The sequence below is a fragment of the Lycorma delicatula genome, chromosome 1 (assembly GCF_047948215.1).
Source record: "Lycorma delicatula isolate Av1 chromosome 1, ASM4794821v1, whole genome shotgun sequence".
NCBI lineage: Eukaryota > Metazoa > Arthropoda > Insecta > Hemiptera > Fulgoridae > Lycorma > Lycorma delicatula.
The window spans coordinates 88,554,497-88,572,927 of NC_134455.1; the positions used below are offsets into that span (position 1 = coordinate 88,554,497).

At 35.5% G+C, this 18,431-nt stretch overlaps 1 protein-coding gene across 1 annotated transcript in view; it reads right to left on the minus strand.

Annotated features, from left to right (window-relative positions):
- Hr96 (Nuclear hormone receptor HR96) overlaps positions 1-17,892 on the minus strand; it is a 43,492-nt gene extending 25,600 nt beyond the window's left edge. Inside the window, exons 1-3 of the mRNA XM_075354117.1 lie at positions 17,764-17,892; positions 8,962-9,143; positions 1,197-1,382 (exon numbers count right to left, since the gene is read on the minus strand). Coding sequence (XP_075210232.1) covers positions 1,197-1,382; positions 8,962-9,143; positions 17,764-17,892 — 497 coding nt within the window. The remainder of the gene's footprint in view (positions 1-1,196; positions 1,383-8,961; positions 9,144-17,763) is intronic.
- Between the last annotated feature and the right edge of the window lie 539 nt (positions 17,893-18,431).

The following is an 18,431-nucleotide window of genomic DNA, read 5'->3' on the forward strand; positions in this document are numbered from 1 at the left end:
TGGATAATAAAAATGCTCACATTCAATCTGAAGTATAGTTTATTACAGTGTTTTAGATTTTTCTAAAATGTTTAATGTGGGATTTTAAGGAATCGGTCTAAGACAAATTCAAAACCACCAATAGTGGCATAATACTTCAGTTAAGAAAAAGTTCTCTTTTCTAAAATTTTAAAGTTGAATTTCCCAAAAGTTGTCCATGTGATTCTGATAAACATTAACAAAGTTTATTTTCTTGGAGTGGTAAATTAAAATTTATTTGAGCAAATTTTAATAACATTGTAGAAAAGAGAATAACTTCTTCAGTATAAATGCTTTATAATTTTCAGTTGTTGGTAAAATGATATTAATCAGAAGAAATTTGCAAAGATGTAATGTCAAATTATAACAAAAACAATTAAAAATCAATAAAGAAAAAAATTTATGCAAATAAATTATTATATAATCAAAACGTAATGTATATTAACAAATATTACTCATTAATATATTGTATATATTACTCATTAATTTTGTATACCTTTTGTATAATTTTTTGGAACAACTTTTATTTAAAAAAAAAATAAACCTTGAATATTTTCGCAAAAAATATTGCTCAGCAAACTAGATGCCATAATATTTTTTTTTTTATAAATAAAAAAGCAGAAAGGAAAAACCAGAGGCTTTTATGATGAGATGCTGTGGAAGAATTTTGAAAATTAGGAAGGTTAAAATTCAAAATAAAGATAATAAGATGATTCTGATAAATAAAGTTGAAGTAAAATCTCACAAGAAGAAGAATTACGCTAGTCACATATTAAGACATTCTAAATATTAAATTAATTTAGTAATGGAAGGATATTTAGAAGGTAAAAACTTAAAGCACTAAAATACTATATGCAATGTAAAAAGCTGAAAATGTAGAACACATTAAATATATTGTGACTAAAATTTAACCCAGAAGAGAATAAAAATGAAACATATGAAATCATTTGAGTGACAGATGAAAAAATCTGTACTTGAGTTATAAATAACAGGAAACATTTTGATTTAACGATTAATATTTAGGAAAAATCCAAAAATAAACATATTGTAAAAGAAGTAAAAATTAAACATACTGCCTCTCTTAGAGATTCAATTATGAATATCATTAAAAATATAATAATAATAATAATAATAAATAATAATAAAAATTACTATACATAAAATAGAATAAAACTGACTTTTTTTTGAGATCACTTTTATTTGCCGTGTCAAGCATATCTACTGGAGAAACTGCACTATCTGAAGAACAAGAAGACAGAGGACTGTGGCTCATACTACAATCACCCGATAAATCTGATTGTGTAGAAGAATGTGAAAACAGCTTCTCAGCATCATTACAGTCGATTTTGTTTTCTACGTACTGTCTGCAATCATATTAAATATAAATATTTCAGAATACTATTTTCATTTAACTGGGTAAATACTGAAACCATACAGTTTATCAGTGTATTTCTTTTCCTGCCACTATCGCTAGTGCTACCAGTAGTCGTATAAGTATTTTGTATATATCAGTATTTTTCATTAAGTTCATCCTATTTTGAAAAAAATGAATATATAAAGTTAAATAGTAGCTACTTACAACAATTTATTGAACGATCCAAATATGCAGTAGAAGACCTAAATCGAAAGCACTTAACACTATATTTTGTATTACAGTATATCAGATGTAATTTAGTTAGCTACATATGTATTTAGCTTTATAAGTACGGTATTTTATCATTAATCACAGTAATTGTTCGTGACTAAACAGTGTGCCTTGTTAGCCTTCTATGTTGCTGTCGAGTAGTCGTGGTCGTCAGTTTCATGTAAGTCGGATTCATTTGCTTCACTGTGGTTCCAAAGTACGTCGTCTTCAGAACCATCCAATGCATTAGACAAGCAGCACTTTAAGGACGACTTTTAACTATTGACCATTGACTTTTTAACCACTGATTATATTATGCACGAATACGGTCTTTAAAAGGTTTATTAACCCCGACATTCAGCGGTTGTAATTGACTTATCATACCTCCAGGAATACAAGTAAATCACATTTTCTATTTGTCAGTTTTGTTTTAATGTTGTAGACAAATGACCACGCAAAGCACCCAACAGTAACATACTCTTTCGTTTCAGAAGTCTATCAGGTCTACGTTCCTATACACATCCTAACCGATCTTGTATTAAATAGCTCGTCATCCAGGCTTTTGTTGACCTCAAAAAATTACACCGTTACAGAACCTTTCTTTTAGCACAGTTTTCCTGTTCAGAATTACATCCAGAGATAATTTATTTCCGTCGGCAGTAACACTCAAAAGTTATTCGTACCTACTCATATCCGGTTGTTTTTACCGTTACTTGTTTTTGTCCCTTCTCATTTACGGTGTAATTTGGTGGCATATCAAAGAATACATCAACTTCATCAGCATTACCGATTTGATTGAGACAGTGTTGTTTCTTTAATCGTAGATCGATTACGTAACGTTGATATTACACTAATTTTATGTTCGTCATCTGATGGTAATTTCTTGCAAATTGAGGTTCTGCGACGCGATGACAGTCGTTGATTTTTCATGAATTTCTCATAACATTCACGGCTGGCTTTAAATTGAAGATGTTATTCCTGGCAATTTCTCTGACCTTTAACATCAGTCCATCTCTTGTCACTTGAAAACCTTTTGTGCGGAGTTCATTGAAATAGGCCAAAACGCACCATCAATTTCCGGATATTTTCCGTGTTTTTTTGAACCCGAAAAAGATTTCCTCGTTCTTTTACATGCAAATAATTTCTGTTTCGTACGCCCACATCCGCTTCGTTTGCCGAGAATTGTTTACCGGCGGCACGATTTCCGATCTGTTCAGCATTAAAAAAAACCTTTAAAATAACCTTGCGTTTAAAGTCTGTGTCGTATGTGAAACGCTTTTCCATAATGATGAAATGATTAGAAAATACAGAAGATAGGTAGTGTGAACGGTTATGAAAAAATGGACCGAGTTACACTACAGTAGTATTCCGTACACCTGATCAACATCGAAAGAAGGTAGTCAGGAAACGTAAAAGAACATTTGTCATCATGCATAGAGCACATGCACAAATTCCAGAACGATGACTCTTCAGTAAATTATGATGTCAACAGCGATAAGCTGTTGAGATATAAACTCTTTAAGATGGAGTCATCTTTCTAGAAATTTGTGTACGTTCTATACACGATGACAAGTGTTCTTTCACGCTTCCTTCTATCTCCATTCGATGTTGAACAGGCGTACGGATTCAAAAACTTCAGCTTTACATTTATTAACTATGTGTTTATGTCAAATGGCATTAGACTTCAAACTGAAGACGCACCTGAAATTTTGACCCTTTAATCTGTAAAAAAGGTCCGTCTTAAATTCGAAGCAATACGGTATTTATCTACGCACACAGTTTCCTACTTTGCCTCTCTCTTTGTGTGCTTATGACAAAATTCGTTGTCAGTTTTAATTTTTGCACCCACTTCTGATCTTTTTTAAAACTTTTTGAAAACACATAATCACATCTTCGAACTACTTCAATTCAGTTGTGTTTTCTTTTCTAATCACACAAGGATTCGTTTAATGTTCAATTAATAAATTTTGATTCTAATACTTATAAGAGTATTAAGATTTTTCCTATAGAAAAAGGATACAAGATATTGGAAGTATATGAGATTTGGGAATTCTATAAACAATCCAATTAACTGTTTAAAGGTTATATCAAAGATTTTATGAAAATAAAGATTGACATATTACTGTGGCAGAAACATTTTTAAACAATTGAGAAATACATAGACGCAGTTAGAAATAAAAGAAGTATACGATTGGATAAAAATAAAATTGAAGATAATCCGGTAAGAGATCTGTTGCAAACATTTATCTGTGTGATAAATTGTGATAGGTAAATTTTGATAGCGAGAGAATTTGACTAAGACTGATTCTTGTGTATTTTATAAGATACTTTGATGATAGGATGGACAAAACAAATATTACACTTATAAATGATATACAGATATCTTACAATTTGAAAGATCACTTTATAGAAGATCCGATAACTACTACTGCATTTTTAGCAGCTTTCATTACAGCTAAGACCCGACTCCGCTTATACGATATGTTGGTTGGACTCGGCATGAATACAATGTGCTGCGATACAGATTCAGTTATATATGTAAGAGAATTTTGTATGTGTGTATGCATGTGTATTATCCCTGAGAAAGCTTAGAAAATTCTAAGTGAAACGTTGTGTATTTTTAATTTATAAGTTTAGACGAGTTACGACTAGCAAAAAATCTTCGCCTGGACTTCAGTTCCGCGGTGAAATGGGGTCATCTTGAAATTTGAAAGACGTTATAAGGACTAAACTTGATGGTATCTTATAATTTTGAACTAAAATATCGAATAAAGTAGGTCCCAGAATTGTAGTTTTCATGGTATCCAACGTAACACAGAAAAATTCGGTGACGGAAAAAACGATTTTTTAGGTCTGAAGTACAGTAACTTTGTTAAATGGCTAATCAGTGCGTAAATTTTGTTATCATAACCTGCAGAAATTTAATTCTGAGAAAATTGATGTAATAAAGTTTATGAAAAAAATCAATTTTTATTATTAAAAACAAAAGAACAAAACTTAATAGCAAAATATGAATTTATAAAAAATAAAAACAGCTGTTTTTTGTACAATAAATTTTGACCTTTGAAAAATTAGGTTGGCAACACTAACTGTATGCTTCGAAATTAATTTGCTCCTCATTTTTGTCATAAAATTATGGTTATGTGTTAAAAACAAACTGTAGGCGGTTTAGTTGATTTTGATAGGTTTCGTTGGTTTTTAATTTTGGTTGTATTCGATTATTTTTGAGAATCAAGTTATGTAGTGTTTTTATATTTGTTATATTCTAACCTGTATCTACAATTTTTTTCAATTAAATCTCAATTGAAAAAAATGAAAATTCATTTTGAAGTTTTTGTTTTGAAGAGTGACGCGTCTCTTCATTCATACAGAATATGCTGATATGATTTTTTTTTGTACGGCTTTTGCGATGGAAGTGTAATTTTTGTGTAAGAATATCGATGTGGGTTACTTGGACGAGTAGTTACAAACCCGTAAAATATTTTGTAGAATTTTTAATAACCTTTGTAATAATGATACTTCCTAGCCCTCACGTTTCATCTGAACGTCAACCGATACAAGGAGATGAAAGGGAAAACATTCTTCAGGTGGTACATGTTAGTCCTACAACGAGCACGCGAAGAATTTCTACATTACACAAAGTACAGTATGGAGGACATTACATGCTCACGGACTGCCTCCCTATCATATTCAGAAAGTTCAACACCTCCAGCTTGGTGACCATGCCAGACGACTGCAGTTTTATCAGTGAGTTAACAATAATTATCTCTTAATTCCATTGGTACTATTTACGGATGAAACTACTTTTACCCGTAATGGCACAAACAACACAAGGAATTTGTATCGGTGATCTGAAGAAAAACCCACATGCTGTAGTTGAATCAACTTTCTAGCAACGATTTTCGGTGAACGTTTGATGTGGCATGATCGATAACCAATTTACAAACCTCTCATACTAGAACAACGTGTCATCGGGAGAAATTATATGGAATTTTTAAACGATGAATTTCTTACAATGCTTGAAAACTTCTCATTGGCGAAACTAATTGAAGTGTAGTATCAACTACACTTCAATTAGATAGAGCACCAACACATTTCATGAATAAAGTAAGACAATTCCTAAATGAAAAATTTACTGGTAAGTGGACTGGACGCAGAGAGCCGGTAAATTGGCCCCCTTTTTTTCCCCTACCACTGAGGCTGGTCCTGCGCCGAAGCATTGCGCAGCCTCAGCGGGTGTCATGGCCTCTAACCACCGGGGTGGTTCCACGAGATCCGAGATGCCTCTGTATCGCCGATATCTTATCTACTTTCTTCCTCTGGAAAGCCTCTACCCAAGCTGAGATCACATAAAACATGATCGGAGTGGTCACCGTTAGAATAAGCCGTCTTCTGGATGCACGCGGTCCATGATGATTGCTCATGAGCCGGGTCACTTACCGATTGTTTCTTTCACAGTCCCAGTAACCTTCTTTATGTGCTCGTTGTATAGGCAACTCGACTCCAATCACAGGCCGAGGTATTTTACAGTCCTCGACGTGGGTATATCTGCAACTCCAATTCAACGGACATGTCTCTGATTCGTCTCCTCCACAAGAGTGCGACCGTTGATGTCTTGACCGGAGTCAGATTCAAACCTCTAGCCTTTAGCTACTCATCTATTTTTTTGCATGACCGCTAGATTAGCAGTCTCCTCAACTTCCAGCTCAGTTTTGCCGGCGACCAGGAGAGCCAGGTCGTCGGCATAGGCCACCAACTCAACATCACCTAGGAAACCGAAGCGCAGAACGCCATCAAAGGCGAGGTTTCACAGGAGTGGTCCTAGAACTGACCCCTGCGGAATCCCACCATACTTATAAAACGACACCATTTTCTGTATTGGTTTTAACTCGTCTGTCGTGGAGTTAGCTGCTGATCAAGCAGCTCAAGCATTCACTATTATTTTTCTCCTGTAGTATTTTGTTAATTACTCGCCAAGGCATACTCCCGAATGGGTTCCTGACGTCTAAGAGGAACACTAATGGGATTCTCCTTCGACGTCAGGTCCCAACAGCACGTTCACAAAGCTGTATTCGTTGGGAGAGATTCCACCTTTCTCCTCGACTTCCGTCCACAGTAAGGCGTTCGAATAATTTGCTGACCGTATTGAGGAGTCAAATGCAACGATACGAAATTCTGTCTTGCACTGGCTCACTCTTCTTTGAGGTTAAAACCATTCTTGTCTCCTTCCAACAAGGTGGAAAATAACAGGTTCCCAAGGCATGAATGAAAGCACCTAAGACAATCCATGGGTGTCGTGAAACAAGTGTCTTGACAATCATACCAGGGATTAAATCAGGCCCGAACTCTTGTCAGAATGCAGCATCTGAGCAGCAACTCCCAGTTCTGTGATCGTAAATCTACGTGTATGGATGGAATGCATCTCTTGCCATTCGGACTCGGGTACCGGAAAGAGTTCCAATACTGCACACAGTGTATCACCACTCGAGAGAGGAACAGCAGGCCTGCCAAACCTGTTCATCACCAGTTTGTACGCACCCTCATAGATCAGCATCCAAGTCAGCAATAAGGTCTTCTCATGTTTTAACTTAGCCGCTTTTATTGTAGCACTTAGTACGTTTCTCCCACGGCGATACTCCACCAGTAATTCATCGCAGCTTTATCACCTTAAATTGACCACCTACGTCACCCATACTTACTCCCTGTTGTTTATGGAAGTGGATGATGGGAATGGATGATATGCGAGGTATATGAGGAAAACGTAGACACATATGATGAAGGAGACACATATGATGATGAAGTAGACACATAAGATGATTTGGAAGTCGAGGGATCCAGCGTTCAAATTCTAGTAAAGTCAGTTATTTTTCTACGGATTTGAATACTAGATCGTGGATAGCGGTGTTCTTTGGTGGTTGGGTTTCAATTAACCACACATTTCAGGAATGGTCGAACTGAGGCTGTACAAGACTACAGTTCATTTACACTCATACATATCATCCTCATTCATCCTCTGAAGTAATATCTGAACAGTAATTCCCTGAGGCTAAACAGGAAAAAGAAAGAAGTATATCACATATTCCTTGCTAGTCAACTCTACTTTTCAACTGGGTTGTTAAAAATATCGTCAAGTGAAGAAGAAAAACAATTTTCACCGGGTTTAAAAATAAAGAAAATGCTTAACAATATGTAGCATGAAATTAAAAAATCACGCAAGAACAACCGACCGATTGCTTTCAAATTTACGGGGTACATTTGTGTTGTCCCAGGAAAAGTTTTAAGGGCACAGACTGAGGCACTGCTCCCTTGGGGGTGAAGTTGTAAATTAGAAATATTCATTAAAAAAAAAGATTAATCCTTTTATGAATTTTTTGTTGTCAAAGGTGTGTGTACTTTGGTCACTATAGTTAATATTATTCTTGTCTTTTGTAATTAGTTTCTTTTTCAAGTTTCTATAAAGCTTGAATACTTTGTTATTTATCAATATTATTTTCACAACCATGAGGGTAAAGATAATTGCGGGAGTTCTGGGGGCCCCTCTTCCTGGACAGACAGAAATGGTGACGAGAGACGCGAGCTCTGCGGTCCTGGTATAGACCCCATGGCCCTGGGTCATCTTTGGAGTTCACTGTGGCCCTGTGGGTCCAGAGGTTTTTTTTTGGTTTCGGCCCTTGGTTAGGCACACACACACACACACACACACACACACACACACACATATATATATATATATATACACACACACACACACATACATATGTTTGAACATAATAATACAAATAATACTATTATGATAAAAAAAAAAAATTAAATTAAACATTTAAAAACAACTATAACATTATACAAGACCGTGGCTCATTCTATTATCACCCTTTAAATCTGATTATGTAGAAGTGTGTGAAAACAACTTAGCATTATCATTATAATTGATCCTGTTTTCTACATACTGCCTGCAATTTATTTGGAAATAAATTTCTAAATTTAGACATTGCATCTTTTTTTAAATTGAGATCTGAATTTTTTGGCTCAATGCAGATAGCTGTTACACAAAAATCATTTTTTGGCGGATGTGTTTCGGATGAGATCTGCTCCATTTATCTATTTTAAGGTGATAATGTTTATTGTTCACTCTAATGATGTACTTTAATTTATGATGATTACATGTTAAAATCAATCATTTTACAATCAAATATTTTTAGTTATATATAACAATGTTTCTGCCACCAAGAAATTTGAAATATTTTATTTTAGTGGTACTATACCACAGTGATAGCTTACTGTAGAAGAACATAAAAAAATAATTACTTAAGTTTAGTTACCTGGTTCGTTTATTTATTCTGTTGGCTTCAATTTTACGCCTTTTCTTTTCTTTATCTTCTTCAGACATAATCAATTCCTTCTTCATACCAACAGAAAAGCATTTTTCTAAACGACATCTCTGACAAAATCTACGAGTAACTGAAGTTATTTCGCATTGATTATTAAATGGACAATGATATTTCTAAAAAAAATATACAAGTTAAAATACGATATCCCTTTTCTTACAAAAGGGCTTCTACAAATTCAAGAAAATTATAGGCCATTGATAACTGCAAAGTACCTAATGATCGCCACCTATACAGTACTAGAAGACAGAAATATGTATTAATTTTATCAATAATAAATATTGTAACACTTAATCATACTGCTTTTAATTTTTTTTTTGTTTTTTATTATGAAAAAAGTATTTTTCATCTATTAGGTCAATAAATAAATGGTAATTTTAAATGATGAAAAATTGATAATTTTATTTTGCTTTAGTACTAATAGTTAATTTTATATTAAATAAATTTTATCATTTCTTTAAACCATTCATTATCTCTGTTATTCTAAAATGTCTGATGTAGTGTACTTTTATTATTTGTTCTGTAATGAGTAATGTTTATTTGGATTGTAACAGAATTATGCCAATTAAAAAAAAATATTTCTCATGTTATATTAAGGGCACCAGATGGTTAGCTGAAGTGATTGCACTCATAGATTGATTATACAAATAATTGCGACTATCATTAACTCTGTAAGCAGTTACAAGAAAAAGAATGTATTGAATCAATTATTCAAACAATATTATTATAAATATTAAACTTAATTTAAATAAAACTTAATAATTTAAAAGGATAGGTTAATGTATTTAAAAATGTAACATTCAAGGCTTTACAGTGTTGAGTCAGGTTTTTAAAATTATTGTCCAGTTATCAATTGTAGCGGTTATTCTAAAGTTTTGTTATAATTACAACACTGGTGCTAGAACACAATACAAAAATTTATCATAGTAACTGATCTGATGAATCTAGGCTTCATATATTGGTACTTACTATTGTTTTACTTTAACATGGAATAACGCAATATACTGACATGCCAACATTTTTTTATGGTGTGTAGAATCCTGAAATTTATAATGAATTTTTTAAAATTATTTTGATGCTTATGTAGAAATAATTGTGTGTGCCCGCATGTGTGTGCGCACAATCACGTGAGTGAGAAAGCATCTATTGCTGCTATAAAAAATTTTATAAACATTTTCATAAAATCAGTAAGAGTCCTCCTTCCTTCATTCTTTTTGGATAGTAATTTGGAAGGTGTGTAAATGACTGTTAGTTATCATAATTAGGATACAGTATTTGAGGGTTACACGAGACTGTAAAATAATGAAGAGTTGAATTCATTAAAATACAGATCTCCTAACTTACAGAACTAGTGCATTAGCATGTAATACCCAAGTCCAGTGTTTGAATAATGCTAGTGGGTCTAAATGTTTGAAGTTATTATATTAAAAAAGAAATAAAAGAAAAAACCATTAACCACTTTACAAAGAATCTGTTTATCAGCAGATAATTTTGTAAAAAAAGAGATTTAAAATCGTTCTTTCATTTTGTAATAGAAATAAAAAGGTGATCGTGATCTAATTATAAAATATTTTACCCAATAAATAAAATGCCAAGAACACTAACAAGGAAATTATAACAAAAAAGAGTTCTTTAAGGTAAATTGGAACAGCTTGAATTTATTAGACTAAATTGGAACAAAATAATTATTTCTGATATATGTTAGGCTCTTTGAGATACTATTTGCGTCAGTCACAGATTGTTTGCCTATCTTGTGGTTGAGTGGTAGGATCTCTGCTTTTTATTTAGAGGTTCTGGTATAAGTTTAAGTCAGGTATGACATTTTCATTTGCTACAAAATTCATTATCATCCATCAACAACCCTTTTAGGGCGTCAGTTTGTTGTTGAATAAGTAAATTAATAAATAATAAGGACTGAAACAATAATTCGGTGTCAGAGTGAGATGTTTGGTACAGAGATTGCTTCCGTTAGCAGATGAGTCTGTTTCAGTTTTTAAATGAAAGAGGAGCCAGAGATGGTAGGGTGAGGTTAATAGTTTAATAGAAATCTCTTATGAAAAACATATGACTACATGTAATAATACGCTTATTACCTACTCACCTTTTAAATATTTATTTTTACAAATACAACTATTACTATTGCACTTAATATCAAATACATTAATTAAATAATTAATAATCTATGAAAAATTTTAATAATAGCTAATTACGTATAATCCAATGGATAATAAATGATATGATTTATTAATCATAAATTCATTAATAATAATAAATAATTATTTTGTGTGCTTCTTTTACATCAGTGATCATTGATCATTTTCTTAGTATACTCAGACAATTATTAAAAAGTCTATTCTAACCATACAATTTAATTTTTAAGTATTTTCTTTATGAATAAAATAAAAATTATTATGTTTTTATATGGGCTTCATATTTTTAGCTCTTCTCTGATGGGTTAGTGCAATAATGAAGCTGAAATATCACCAAGGGTAGTATCAAGTAGAAAAAATTAAATGGACACTTTCACAAAATTATTTATAATGTTTATTAATTTACACAGTAAGTTTTAAAATACTACTTTTATAACAGGCTATTTAAAATGAAAGAATAAACTCCTGTAGTATTAAACATACTTTTTTAAAAAAGTAATTATTTAAAAGTAAGTAATTATTTAAAAGTATTTTTTAAAAGTAAGTATTTATTAAAAATTCCATTCAAGGTTTAAATTTGAAAGAATAAAGGAAAAAACTTTTCTTAATTTTCTTAAATGTTTTAGAAAAAGTTATGAGTAGATTTATTGGTGCAAAAGACATAGTTGATGACATTATCGATTCTTTTATAATTTTTTTTTATGAAACTTTTAATAGTAGTAAAGGATGTACTGATATTATCTCTGCAGGTCAAATCTGATATCAAGAAACCTGAGTAATTTAAATGATCAATCAATTTATAATATTAAACTTTGAATTACATGCATAGGATATTAACACTGTTGAAAGAAATTAAAGCTATTTTATTATTAAAACAGACTACTTTGAATAGGCTAAATTGTTGTGTACAGCCTGAGGTTTTTAATCTTTGATATTAGAATAAATCTCATATATTCTTAAAATATTATTCACATTAATAGACATTGATTTATATATATATATTTATAGTTATTATTTATAGTTTTTAAAAGTAAGTCATTTTAAAGAAATTAAATCTTAACTAAAATTTCAGTAACATAATTCATCATGAATGGATTATATATATATATATATATATTTATTTATGAGTTTTTTACTGGCTGATTTGATGGTATTCTGTTCTGTTTTAATTTTTTAATATCATTGTAATTACTATGCTCTCAGCTATCTGTTCTACTAATTCCAGTGTTTATTTTCTTCAGTTTTTAACTTTTAAATATACTGATACCACTTCAGCAACTAAAATTGGGTTACTTAACATATGAACCCCCATCCCAACACCGTAGGGGAAGACACCGGCCTAGTGACGTTCCGGTCGCCAAATACCCTCCCGTTCATGGCCATGTTGGGCTATAACGGGAGTCGTCTATCGTTCTCTGAATTTTTATATCTCATAGTAATAAGCCTGGTCTCGTTGAGATGCCGCCGATGTAAATGCCTCGGTAGATATTTGCATCGCTGATTTATTAACTCAGCTTTTGCTTTAGCTGTAGGCCTCGTCCGGACATCTTGAATGTCCTACATTGTATCCCTCTGAACTAGCTAACCGAGCTCGCGGAAGCGCGAACCCCGCGCCTAGTTCTACTTATGAGCCAATTTCGTGAATGTCTCGTAATTTGAGGCAAAATAAACACAACATACCACCAAAAATGTTGATCGAAACAACGAAATTTACTCCTAATTCCCTTAGTGAACTCAACATTAGTTCAAACTCCAGACTTAGGTTAAAATTATGGACTCCGGTCTGGTCCACTAGGGAGAGGCAGACAGACATCCTACTCCCACACGGCTCCATCGCAGAATCCCGCGTGACATTCACCACATAAACCATCGTCGAGATCCCTCAGGGTTGCATGGTATCCCATGCCCTCGGCAATTCAGTCACCATCCTGCCGACAGTGTCCGTTTGTTAATTGTAATCTGCCCTCGTCAAAATGCCGCTACACTTCACGGCTCCATGATATCCCATGCACATCGGCAGTGCAGTCGCCGTTCCGCCGACAGCTTTTGCAATTATAATCGCCTCTTGTCTAACTAACCGTGGCTCGCTGCCAAATCGCCTAACTTCCACTTCCAGTTTGATTCGCCTGGCCAATCAAACTGTCCAGGCGCACCCTAGCCACCCGAATTCCTACTCTACTAGATACACTCGGCCGTCCTGCACAGGGCGAGGAATCGAAGGAAGTCAGCAACAATTGCCCAATCTCTGCGAGTCCTCCAGTTGACTCGCAGATCAAAGAAGGAGTTTACTCTCTCAAGCTCCCTGATAACTCTGGTACGTTCAGCTTCGTACCGGGAACAGACATACAGGACGTGGTCCACCATGTCATCAACTCTACCATCCGGACACAAGCCGCAGTCAACCAACCAAAACCTAGCCATAAAAGCACCACGTCTCGAAAGAAATTGAGTAATATGCCGATTGGGGAAACCCAAATAATGGCTTGCAACTCCCTAACATTTGGAAAAATACGTGCGTGTATCGACCAGTAGAAGAATCGTTCCACTTAGCTTGCCAAGAGTGAAAACCTTGGTCTTCAATTTCTCGCATACGCCCAGAAGAAAGAAGGCCTCCCTTCTTAGAAATATACCGCTGGCTACGTTCCGTAGCCAAAATGTTAAGGGATTTTATATCAGCGATCAAAGTCGCCTCTCGCGAGACATTTCTGTAACCACCGACAACAGCTAACAGAAGAAGACTCTGGGCTCGCAAAAAATATCCCTATAACATTGGAATTGTAAACGATGAGCCCAGACGGGCGCAGCGTACAACATTATGGCCTCACAGACACCTTTGTAAAGAATACGCTTGTACGAAAGTCATCCATCCCCAATCGGGATGGATGACTTTACGGACTCGAAGAAAGCATCAACGGCCTTCTTCGCTACAAACTGAAGGTGCTCCTTGAAGAGAAGCCTCTCATCAAGGATAACACCCAGATACTTTTGAACGGTAACTTATCTAATCGGAAGGTCGTCCATTAAAACCCGCAGATTACGAGCTGTAGCTAGACGACCGTTCAAGAACATCATAGTGGTTTTCTCCGCACTGAAAACATCTTATGCTGAAGACTCCACAACCTTAATACCTTACATGCCTGTGTCGCTCTGAGCTCTATCTCGGCACGAGAATTACCCTCGACCAGCAGCAGCCCATCGTCGTCATAAGCCACGATGCGACAGCCACTGGGCATCCGCAATCGCATGAGATAATCGAACTCACGACTGTGTCGAGTATATTTTTAATGTACTACTCGACCCAGTCGAGTAGTACATTAAAAACATCAACACTGCCCTGTGGACAACCTTTAGACAAGGTCTTTCCTACCTCTGAACTGCCGTCACGAAAGACGACAGTTCTGTCGCTGAAGTAACGCGAGAGAATTCTGATCTCATTTAGCGTGCAGCCACGCTGCTGCAGTTGAAACAAGGCAGAGGACCACCACAAGTTATTCAACACCCCGGATATGTCCAAAAAGACACCGAGTACATACTTGCACTCGCTGGTTGAGGCCAAATCCACGAACCTAAGAAGCGCGTCCTCTGTGCCCTTGCCGGGGCGAAACCATATTGGTCGTGCATCAGGATATGGTTAGAAGTTAACCTACTGTTAATTTGGAGATACAAGACCTTCTCGATAACCTTATCTACTACAGGCAAGAGCGTCAGAGGACGGTAAGAGGGACTTTCAGTAGGATCCTTGTTACAACTTCCCTTCGGACACGTCGATGATACGAGGTCTCCTCCAACCTCAGTATGATCTGGAAATAGATCGTCCATCAGATGAGTGAGGACACGATCTTTATCCATAACAACACCTGGGTCGAGAGAGCTTACAGAAGAATGTGTTTTTTCCGCTTATGACCAAGAACTCGATAAACAACACCCCACGGGTCTTTTATTTCCCTGCTCTTGAACAAAAGAGCGCCAGGAATCACGTTTAGAAGACCTGGCCTTGTGAAAATACTCGGTCCTCTTCCAACGATAATCGGCAATCAAGACTACATGTCGATCAGGATTATCCGCACGCTGTGCGGCTCTCTTTAGGCAGCTTACAGTCAGGTTCATAGCAGTCAATTCCCGTGTCCACCATCCAGCTACTCTCTCTCGATCCGTCCTTCTGGGAATAGAGTGTTCAGCGGCTTCAACTACTACAGAAGAGAAATTCTCTGCCAGGTCGTCTAATGGAACCTCTTCCACACTTCGAGTAAAAACTCGTAGCTTGGCTGCAAGAATGTTCGAAAACTTGGGCCAATTCGCCCGCCTGTGCAGAAAGCGTCCCGGCTGAACAGGAACGTCACCCTTGAAGACATCGCGCAGCCCACTACCCAATCAAAAACTATTAGCCGGTGATCGCTTTCGCAATCGACTACTAACCAATTCAGAATCCTACCGGGAATATCCTTACCAATGGTAACATCAATGTTGGTACCATGGAAATCCCTCCGCAAACCAACTGTACCGGCGACGGTAGTCAACTTGGCGGCTACATTAAAAACATCAAACTGATGATGCTGCGCAATGAAACCTTCGATTAATTCGCCGCCATCGTCCGTGATCCCACTGTACCAAAGAAGTGATTTGGCGTTCGCATCAACTCCTATAAGAATAGGACGACCCGTTACCAACCTAACAATTCTATTCCATCTTTCCAAGTGCTGTTCAGTGGGATCTCTGTACTGAAAGTACGAACTAACAACGACCAGGTCCAAACCGTTCACGGCAAGCTTAACAACGATGTGATGCGTGTTAGAGGCCTGCCGTATGAAGACACTGTCTACCGACTTCCTGCACAGTACGGCGGATTTGCTACCACCAATGAAAAACTTATTCCAGCCTGAAAAACCAGGCAGATCACCTTTGACCACATACGGGTGCTGTAGAAGAAGAACATCGAAGCTCCGTTTGATATTGGCTAGACGGGGAAGAATTGTCTTCCTCGTCCCCACACTAACCCCGCCGGGAAGCGCCAAGAAGTCTAACAAGTAATCCAGGTCCTCCTGGACTACTTTAGCCAGCGGAACAGAACTGCCAGGTCTGCCCTTTGAATTTCGAAATGCCTTTACTGCCGGTGTCGCCTTGGAGGGGGGGGGGGTACTCCCGTGTCCATCGCGCTGAGCTCGTCCTCAGAGGAGCTCGATGGCACAGGCTCCGGCTTGTGCTTCCGCCTGGACTTGCGGACCTCCTGGAAATCGGACATGGTCGAAGATTCCCTATCCTAACAATCTAAAAGAACTAACAGGATTCTCGCCGTCTTCCTCCTACTGGGCAAGCCTACTAGTGTAACGACTGCCCGCAGCGAGCACGGGCAGCTGGGGACCTTCTGTATTCCCCTCTCACTCTTTGTACCTCTTAGCCACTACTGGATCGATTGGGTACAGTACGTAAATGTACGGCATGAAACTACAGATTACTGCCTCGCTCTGAAAAGAGCGCAAGCAGGACTAGGGAAAATCCCTTGCTTATTACAGGGTCTTACGACCAGGAGTCGTTGTCACCTTTCAGCCGCAATGAGGCGGATACGCATTGTATGAATGCAACCCTTTTACCTCCGTATAAATAACAAATAATAAGCCTAAAATAATAAAGCGCTAAGTCCACAGTCTGATAGTCAGAGAAGCCTTGATACTGTTGGAAGGTACCCATACAACCATCAGCCAAAAACATACTGAAAATAGACATAAACACAGGAACTCTGGACGTACTTAAGGAGACCAGAGTTGCAATATGACCTTCAACTAATTTTATGGGACTTTTCTTTTTAACTCATGCAGTGGTTTTGTTGCAACATACATGGTGCAGTAAGTGTGGGTCTATGTCCCGCCATAGGGTGGTTGGCATCTACAAAGCAAGCCCCTCTCTCTATTGTTCCTTATTTTTGGTAGCAAATTTATAGTTTTAGTACTATTTTTTAGTTTTTGCATTCTGTGAGACTCATTTCTCTTTATCCAGAGTGTGTCAGTTATGTTAAAAAAATTTTTTTTGGCATCAGTTCATAGCACTAGTATGATAACAACCAGTTGCATTATTTCTCAAAAGCTTAACTTACAGAATGGTAGTGTATTAATTTAGTGGCTAAAAATACTATTTTTCCACCATCTTCCGTTAAATAACTATTTATCAGCCAAAATGTTGAATTCAGCAAGTTATTATTTTTATTTTTTGAAGTGAAACAAATTAATCTATACAACATATGTAAAGCACTCTTTCGTTTATTGGAATAGTACATCAACTGTTCGCTTTTAGGTATTGACCTGTTCTTGTCGGCTATGATATAAAGAACTTGTGGTATAAGGTGTACAGTCACAATTGCTTACTCAAAAAATAATGCTTTTCACTTAAAAACCAGTTTTTATGTGAACTGAATGAATTGTTACTTAGAATTGAAACCTGTGCTTTAATGGCTTAGACATGCTGACAAATTAACAAATATATAATAAAAATGTGAAACTTTTTCTACGATAGTACATAATAATAGTATTTTATTTATAGAATTGTATTGTATTAGACTTAAATAAATTGTTATACCAACTTTTCATGGTATTACCTTATCTTTAGGAGCATTTCTTCTGAAGAATGCCTTACACGACTCACATGTTATCGCATTAAAGTTGTAACCTGTTGCTAAATCTCCACACACACTACAACTTTTAAAGTCATTTTGAGATGATTTCATCATTTTGTTTTTCATTTTAAAACTTATCTGTAATAATGAATAGTAATATTAGATCCTTTTTTAAAATTTTGAGTTATGTTTCAAAAATAATACAGATTGCAATAAATATGTTCTCATAGATACCTTCTTTAGATATACCAAAAATTTATTACTCTCTCTTAATAATCTGGTTCTTTTCCAAGAGGCTATTACTTTGAGATTAAGACAAATGACCATAAAAAATATGTAAATGTAAAAAAAACATTTAGGATTTCTGTTACAATAGTAAATTAGCTACATTATCTTTTGTGATATACCAATTTCTTTTCAAATAATAGTTTAATAATAAAAGTATTGATTACCTAATTATTTTCCATTCATAATTTTATTCTTGAATCACGTTTATGAATACATACATAAAATACAAGTCATTTATTGGATGTGTAGGGAACAATAAGGATTAAGATACAGTTAGCTTTTCTAAAATATGAAAAATCTATCTCGCATACAAATAAAATTTCTTACCTTCAGGAGGCTTAGAACTAAAAAATTTATTTGGA